Below are 9,098 nucleotides of genomic sequence, written 5' to 3' on the forward strand. Positions count from 1 at the left end.
GAGGACCCTTCAGGCGGTCATGGCGGAGATGACCCTTTGCGTGACGTGACTATCGCGGAGATGACCCTTCGGGCAGTCATGGCGGAGATGACCCTTCGGGCAGTCATGGCGGAGATGACCCTTCGGGCAGCCATGGCGGAGATGACCCTTCGGGTGACCATGGTGGAGATGACCCTCCGGGTGACCATGGCGGAGATGACCCTTTGGGCGGCCAATGCGGTGAGGACCCTTCGGGCAGCCATGGCGGAGATGACCCTTTGCGTGACCGTGACTATTGCGGAGATGACCCTTCAGGCAGTCATGGCGGAGATGACCCTTCGGGCAGTCATGGCGGAGAGGACCCTTCGGGCGGCCATGGCGGTGAGGACCCTTCGGGCGGCCATGATGGAGATGACCCTTCTGGCAGTCATGGCGGAGATTACCCTCCGGGTGACCATGGCGGAGGTGACCCTTCGGGTGGCCATGGCGGTGAGGACCCTTCGGGCGGCCATGATGGAGATGACCCTTCGGGCGGCCATGGCGGGGATGACCCTTCGGGCGGCCATGGCGGAGATGACCCTTCGGGTGACCATGGCGGAGATGACCCTTCGGGTAGCCATGGTGGAGATGACCCTTCGGTGACCATGGCGGAGATGACCCTCCGGGCGGCCATGGCGGAGATGACCCTTTGGGTGACCGTGACCATGGCGGAGATGACACTTCGGGTGACCATGGCGGAGATGACACTTCGGGCAGTCATGGTGGAGATGACCCTTTGGGTGACCTTGACCATGGCGAAGATGACACTTCGAGTGACCATGGCGGAGATGACACTTCGGGCGGCCATGGCGGTGAGGACCCTTCTGGCGGCCATGACGGAGATGACCCTTCGGGCAGTCATGACGGAGATTACCCTCCGGGTGACCATGGCGGAGATGACCCTTCGGGTGACCATGGCGGAGATGACCCTTCGGGCGGCCATGGCGGAGATGACCCTTTGGGTGACCGTGACCATGGCGGAAATGACACTTGGGGTGACCATGGCGGAGATGACACTTGGGGCGGTCATGGTGGAGATGACCCTTCGGGTGGCCATGGCGGAGACTTATTGCCCCCCCCACCCGAAAAAAATATTTTCCTTGGGGGATCATGGGCAGGAACAGACACCGGCTCAGGAACAGACGCCGGACAAGAGACGTGGTAGCGACTATCTTTGCTATCTTTGAGGGCTCAGGTTCTGGGATGGTGACAGGCTCAGGGCTGGGCAGAACCAGCGGCGAAATAGTCTCTGTGCTGAACGGGACCAGAGGCGAAGAAAGCTCTGGGCTGGACGGGTCCAGTGGCGAAGAAAGCTCTGGGCTGGACAGGACCAGCGGCGAAATCGCGGGCATGACGTGAAGTGCTGAAAAAAGGTCAATTAAGTCCTTCTCATCTGGACTCTGGATGAAGACAGGAACTGGAAACACTGGACGGGCGGTCTCGGCGGAATGAGACTCAGGATGGGTGGTGATGATGGAGGCTGGTAACGGTGGTTGAGCGGTGATGTTAAAGTCAACCTCACCCACGGTGTAGGCTGAGCCGCTCAACAAAAGCACGTAATCCAGATAATGAACAAACATCCCCGGGATCGCTGCGGCTGGAACTTGCTGGTGCAGATGATCGTCGAAAACTGTACCAAAACACAGTCTATTGGACGTCATCTGCCTAGCTTACCCCGTCCGAGACCAGGAACTCGGCGACATATTCCTCTATGTGATGGCCGTCCTGGAAACAGGTCAGAAGACCATTGGTGGAGTTGGCAGGGGTGAGGAGTATACTAGGGATGGCTGACGCGAAACAGTCGTTCCGAAGCTTTGCGAGATCCCGAAGCGCAGATGTTTCGAAACACTGATCCGAAGCGTGATTCAAAACACCCATGTCACGTGACTTTGGCCAAACGAAGCCTCGAAGTATGTCCTTGCTAAAAAATATCTCTCCATGCCAGCAACAAGTGCCCCTTGTGAGAGGATTTTTTCAAAGGCTGGAGAAATTATCTGTAAAAAAAGAAGTAGGCTAAGTCCTTCCACAGCAGAGAAATTAATATTTTTGATTAAAAATCTTTTTAAAAAGTGAGACATTGTGGCTTGATTTCTTTTAATAATATTCATTTTGCAGGACCAAAATAAGTGAGGAGCCTATAGGTTACAAGCTTCACATATTAGAAAAATACAATAATAAAAAAACAACACATTTTTTAATGGCTCATCAAGGTTGTTTCAGATCAACACCTGTAAGTGACCACTATGTGTCACCGTTGAGACGGGTGTCAGATTTATTCGAAGCCTTCACACAATATGGCCCATTTGCTTCAACTGTTTCACTGCTTCACGAAGCCTCGATCTGCCCACCACTAGAGTATACCCATCTTGTCCCGTTCTGTCAGGGTGTGGTGTAGGTTGAAGAAGATAAAGAGACCAATGGCTCCAATACATATGTTTTACTAATCACTCAGATAGGCACATACAGGCAGAAGGTTTACACACACCAAACTCGACGTAACTATGACTAGACTCAAGAACGGACCAAGACTGACTGCACAGAAGGGAACTAAATACAAACACAGATGAACACTAATTAACAGAACACAGGTGATGCAGATGATGATGATGATTAACTAGACACAGGTGATACAACTGAACTAATAATGAAGACTCATGACAAGACGACAGGCAGACAAGTCCAAAACAAAACACAACCGTGACACTCAGTAGCCTATGTATTTGAATAATGTTTAAATGATGTAATACTGTATTTGTGAATTTGATTATACTTATCCATTTTCTAGCGAGTGCCGTCATAATCTGTTCTGGCCATAATTTGCTCCTCCTATGGGGCATGTTGTCACATTTCACTTCCATTCTTTCGGGATAAATCAAGAAAAAATTATACACTGTACCTTTTTTGGGTACCTTGAAACAATGAAACACTCACAAAAGAACATTGAAAAACTATGGTGACTTTATTTCAGTGTATTGTACAAGCCCAAAGTCAGTGAACAGTGAACACATTATAACAATTATAGAATGGGAATGAAAGTACTGAAGAGAAAACTATAACCGCATAAACAGAAGCAAATATTAAAGAAAAAAAGAGTCTCAACAATCACATTATTATAAAATCTAAAATAACACATTATTTTATGTTTTCATATTGTTAAAGTATGATTATGTGTTTTAGCTAAACATCAAGACTAATACTACATTAAAACAGTAAGGGGCAAAGTTAATATATATTCAGGTTACTGTTTTTGTTTTCATGATTTTATAGCGTTACATGACGCAACATGACACTTCTGAACCCAGAAGAGATAAACTGGGTTCTGGACCAATTGTGAATCCAGTTCCCAGGAATTTGACCTCCAACCCATTCTCATTAACAGATGCACCCGTGTCAACTCCAAGTCCCACTTTCACACCAACTGGACCGGCTGTAGCTGATGCACTGGCGAGTTCAGCTCGAGCTATTGCTCCGACTCCAAACACATTGGCGTCAGCCCTAGCTGAGGCGTTGGGCCCTTTGGCTTCTGCGTCAAACACACTGAATTCAGCTCGAGCTCGTCCAACTCCTGCTTCTGCAAAAGCTCCAGCCTTGGGGAGTCTCTTTCCTGGTTTGTCTTCAAAAGCACACGCATATGCTCCAGTTCCAGCATAGGTGCCCTCTGCACTGGCATCTGCTGGTCTGTCAAATGTGTCAATCATGTTGATGATGTTGGCTGCACTAACACCAGCTGATGCTTGGACTGCACTGAAATCTGAAAATAAAACACATTAGCATTAATGCAGTGCATATGGATAGACATTTAAAACTAACAAACAAGGAAATTAACCTCATAGCTGCCTTCTTATTTATTTTAATATTAGAACATTATGAAGACCTTGCAATATGTTCAAGTTCTGTGGTTGGTGTGATTTAGTCTAGGATTTGTTTTGTCTACACAATCCTCTAAACAGAGTGGCTCTAATTGTTCAAAAGGCCTATACAAATAAAAGCAAATGTGATATTCTGCATCTTCATAGTTTGCTATGCTAGTGTCTCTTGTGCATGGAGAAGTCCAGGAGACGTTTTCACGGAGTTGGAAAATGTGGGGCTATTCTCTGGCTATCAGACTGGCAGTAATGGCCAAACTATTGTGTTTCACTATCGCTTGCATTCAACTATGATTTCGGACACCAGTACAAATGGCTGTCCCCTCAGATAGTGCCCTGTTTAAGGGCATATGTGACGATTTCGGACACAGCCAAGAACTACAACTGACTTCAACCACAGCCTTAGATTAAATAAACTGATGAAAAAAGAAGACATTAAATCTGTGAAGATCTCAGCAGAGGAGGATTAAACAACTCCACAAACAGCATTACCAGCTTCACTTTCTACTAACCAGTGGCCGTATTCACAAAACAGTGTATCTTTCCACTAAGAGTTCTCCTAAATAGCAGAAAAAGCAGTAAATAGTAGAAATAAAGTAAAACTGTTAATCATAAGTGCAATAATGTGTAATGGCTGGAAAGTCAGTTGTAGTTCTTGCGTTTCTCTATTCTAATGAGAAAAAAATCTAATAATAACTCTAACTAATGGTCAATAATCTCTTAATAATCTCATTAACTTCAACACGGCTTCAGTGTACATTTTAACACCCTGTATGTACACTAAGGGATGTTGATTTAACACTGGGGATTTTGCTGTGTATTGAAAACATAATATTTTATTTTCTATTTTTATTTAACCTTTATTTAACCAGGAAAAGTCCCATTGAGTTAAAGGGACACTTCACCCATTTGCATTAAGCTTTGCATTGTTAGAAAACCAGTCATACTATTGAATGGTCGTGCAACACTCTCTCATTTTCCCCTGAGATGGGAGAAATCCGTTATTTACCTCTTACACTTCCTCCTACAATGACGCAAAAATCGTCATTTTGCGTCATTGTAGGAGGAAGTGTAAGAGGGGGGGATTTCTGTTGAGACTACAGACACTAGTTTCTCATCTTTCCCAGGGTGGGGCGCGCTCACGCTACAGACCTATTACAGATCAGTGGGTGGGACTTTACTCTCTGAAACTGAAAGCAATATCCTCCATCTTGTTTGAAGCTAAGCTAACAGGCGCTGTGGAGACAGATGTAACGTACAGTTATGACAATAGCGGAGGAGAGTACTCAATATGATATAGAGGAAGAGGATTTCGGAAGTCTGATGCTTGAATCAGGTGTTTGTGGCTACCTTTACAAGCCGCATTATAGCGAAGAGCAGCCGAGGCAGAAGACCTGCCTGCCGCGGACGAGGAGCCCGGACTGGCTCGAGTTAGGGCGGACTGGTGGCGCCGGTGATCTCACTATGCAGCTACGAAGCGCTACGAACACAGAGATAGAGTCCGTCTGCGGCAAAGAATTTCAACGATGACAATTTCTCCTGGACGAAATCTCTGAATCAGACGAGGACACGGACGTTTGTGTTGAGAACTATCCTAGTTTCGCACCGCATATGTTCTGACTGAACATCCAGGTACCATGCAATAATTCACCTTTTCGAAAGAAATACAAACGAGGAGTAATGCACTAATGAGTTCGCCAACTAACTAGACATTTTGTGTGAATGTGAAATGAATTTCAAGCTCTGGTAGTAGCTAGCCTTGTAGACGGAAGAGTGATTTCTCTTATAGGCAGATATCATACGCAGATATGCGCTTTCTGGATTAGTGGGAGTGGCTTGCGGAGCTGTGCAATGTGGTGCATTGTGGGAGTTGTTGTCTTTCATACAAATGCGTCCTGAAGTTATTTTTTGTCTTTTCTCGGGCACGAAGGCACCAAATTCAAAAATTATTTTACATTTCGACTACATATATGACCCACTTTAAATAAAAAACAATGTTCAAATGGGTAAAATGACCCTTTAAAGTAACTCTTTTCCTAGGGAGTCTTGGCGGCCAAAAAGTTGCAAAGAAAAAAACATTTAAAAAAGACAAGACAAGACAAAAAAATAAATAAAAATTACATTAAACACAGTAAAGTACAAATAAAGTAAAGCTGCCGTTTTTAACCGTACATTCACCAGTCCCACACAACACACTCTCAAAGAGTGCTTGGGAATTTACACCCTATTTATACACACAACATTTACCAACGTTAGATACACAAAATACATACAACTTTTTTTTGTGTGTGTAGTTTATTTAAATTTAAACTCTACATTTTAGTAGGCCTATTATTTTGTTGATGTTGGTAAAATATTAAACTATTAAAATAGAGTTACCTGCATGTGCACTGATGCAGTTTTCAGACATTTCTGGTTGTGGCAAGTCTAAAAAGCTCAAGAGGTCTTCGGTGGTGTCGCCGGAGCTGTGCTTCAGTCCTAAAAGTGCAGCTTCTGTCAAAGTACATTTATACCCCACAAACTGACTAAAAACACATCCAAAAGGAATGAGGACTAGCCCAATATCTCCTCACCCTCCAATCACAGTTGAGAGCTGTGGGACTCCCCTGAACATTCCCCCATTCTGAGTCACAACAATCAATACGAGTTTGAACACGAGTTTGAATACCGTTTTTTATTAATAGAATTTCTCACAGATTTAACTAATCATTTCACAGCCTAGTGAGCTGCTTTCACTCCCTACATAGACGGCTCAGTTTAGATGCAGAAGATCTGAATGATTCTAATGTTTAAATAATGTTGTTCTAAGAATGTTTTCTCCCAAGATTATGAGAACATAAAAAAAAAAAAAAAAAAAAACGTAATAACAATGTTGCCAGAATTTTACTGTAAAAAAGCCTGGTAAGGCCTAACAGTGTACACAGTGTTATTTCGTCAGGCAATCGTAAAAGTCAAGTGGGCTTAAATCCAGGAGAGAAGACCACAGAGAAAGAGTAAGTAAAGAGTTTGAATTTAAGTTTAAGCACGCACACGTTATATCGGAGCGAGAGCATTAGACACTTTCTCTTGGATTAAAGGAATAATTCACTTAAAAATGAAAATTCTGTCAACATTTAGTCAAGTTGTTTCAAACCTGTATGAGACCCCATTGACTTCCATATAGGAAAAAAAAATACATTGGAAGTCAATGGAAATTACACAAAAAAGGTAATATTCCTCCCTTCAGATTAATTTGAACATCTTTTTCATTTTTTATTATACAGAAAAAGGGTCTTGTGGAATAGGATTCGGCCTGCTAGATTCAGGAATTACTGTTAGCATCTTGCAACCACACAGCAACTTGAGATGTCTCAAGACATCATTGTTATATCACATTACTATAGATTATTTTAATTTTGACACTGATTTGATGCTGTGGGAAGGACTCACTTGTGCAAAATCCAAGAAGCATTCAAGCATATTTTTATGTGGCATTGACCTTTATTTTGACCACCCGACAAAATAATGGATTATCCAAAATAATCACTTTTCAAAATGTCAATATTTGGGCTTGTTCTGGACTGATCTGCTTGCTTCATCCTCCAACATTACTGTCTAATGCATTAAAGCATGTTTAGCACTTCCACATTGAGCGTTTTGGAAACACTAATTTACACTAGTTGCTGTTTCGAATGCGCATGCGTCGCGTCTGAGCGCGTTGTTGTCTTTGGAGCTCCATCGATTGATTTATAATTCTTGATTTCTCTTTAAACTCACTTACAACGAACATTTTCTACTTTTCCTCACCTCATAGTTATAACGCGGATTGTTGAGCAGACGCGTCTCAAGCCTTGTGATCCAACGCTGGATACTCTTATAGGTTACGTCCGTGGATCACGGCTGAACGCGTCTTCTCCGCACTCATTTAAGTTACAAACAAACATTTTTCACCTATCGTGCGTCTACTCTACACCCGTACCACTGAAAAGACGGATTATATCCAAGACTTAAGCCATAAATTAGTATTAATATTGATAGCACCACCGGTAGCGTCGTTGCTAACTTAACTTACTGTCCATCTGTTAAAATGGCGAATATATCAAATGTAAGTAGTCTACCTTTTGGTGCAGGTGAGGACACATTTGAGCTGCACGCGGTGCAGTCTGAGCTGGAAGCTGTTGAGAAACAGATCCACGACCTTTTAGTAAGAAAAGCCGAGCTGATAGACCGGCGTTTGGCTCTCGAAACATCGCGCGCCGAGGCACACAAATCAGAGATTAATGTTACTAACCCGCTGACTCCGACCTCGTCTACTCCGTGCGTTCCTCAACATCGGTCCCGAACGTCGAGGTCGCGATCAGCCATGGTCTCGTTCACTCCGGCTCCAACATGCCATCACGAAGCCTGGATTTTTCCGCAGCGGAAGTCGCGAGTCAGGTCTAGACCAAGAAAACGTACTCGGTTACTAACGTAACCTCGGTTCTCTCTAGAAGAGGGAACGAGTACTGCGTTTTATCAAAACGCTACGGGAAAAGTCTCTTTTCACGAAACACTGAAGCAAAAAATTATCCTTTAATTTTCATATATGTAAAACGCGTTGCGGCAGCAGCAGTCAGCTATGGCGAGACGGCTTGCTCGCTCATTGGCTGCTCTGCGGCAACTGCTTAAGCCTATCGAGCGAGGCCTGAGATGACGTCAGGCCAATGAGGGCGCTTCGCGCCCTCCTCGCCACTTCCCGCCGAAACGGGCGTGGCTTACCTCTATAAAAGGAGCTCGAGAAGGCTGATTCACTTGATTTTGATCGCCGAAGCGAACCAGAGTGAACCGTACGCACGGCAGAGAACGCAGTACTCGTTCCCTCTTCTAGAGAGAACCGAGGTTACGTTAGTAACCGAGTACGTTCTCTTACGAGAGTTCTCTCGTACTGCGTTTTATCAAAACGCTACGGGAACCCCTTGCAAAACGCCGTGCGTGCTGGGATAAAAACACTGATCACCGGAAGCTATTTCAGGCACACAGTGCGTAATCACCAGATTGACTCACACAGAGTCAGGGAATAAGGGTGGGAGCCTTAATTCCCTATACTGTAGCGTCGTAGAATAGACATGTCCACAGACGCAAGTATAACATCACATAGACAGGGTAGGGAACCTGAACTAATGTGGGAAATGTGGGTCTTACACAGTTCTGCCCAAGATAGTCGGTAGCGCATTGCGCATGGGTTTCAGTGGTCTG

General features: G+C 44.5%; 1 protein-coding gene across 1 annotated transcript; it reads right to left on the reverse strand.

Moving 5' to 3' along the window:
- Nucleotides 1-3,042: 3,042 nt before the first annotated feature.
- Nucleotides 3,043-6,380, reverse strand: LOC308687724 (uncharacterized protein). Its single transcript, XM_081360440.1, has 2 exons — nucleotides 6,264-6,380; nucleotides 3,043-3,769 (listed from the first exon to the last, which is right to left on the reverse strand). Exons 1-2 carry the CDS (start codon nucleotides 6,292-6,294, stop codon nucleotides 3,288-3,290), a joined length of 513 nt encoding a protein of 170 aa, XP_081216566.1. The 5' UTR covers nucleotides 6,295-6,380; the 3' UTR covers nucleotides 3,043-3,287.
- Nucleotides 6,381-9,098: the final 2,718 nt, after the last annotated feature.

Source organism: Scardinius erythrophthalmus (genome assembly GCF_964197995.2).
Source record: "Scardinius erythrophthalmus genome assembly, chromosome: 1".
NCBI lineage: Eukaryota > Metazoa > Chordata > Actinopteri > Cypriniformes > Leuciscidae > Scardinius > Scardinius erythrophthalmus.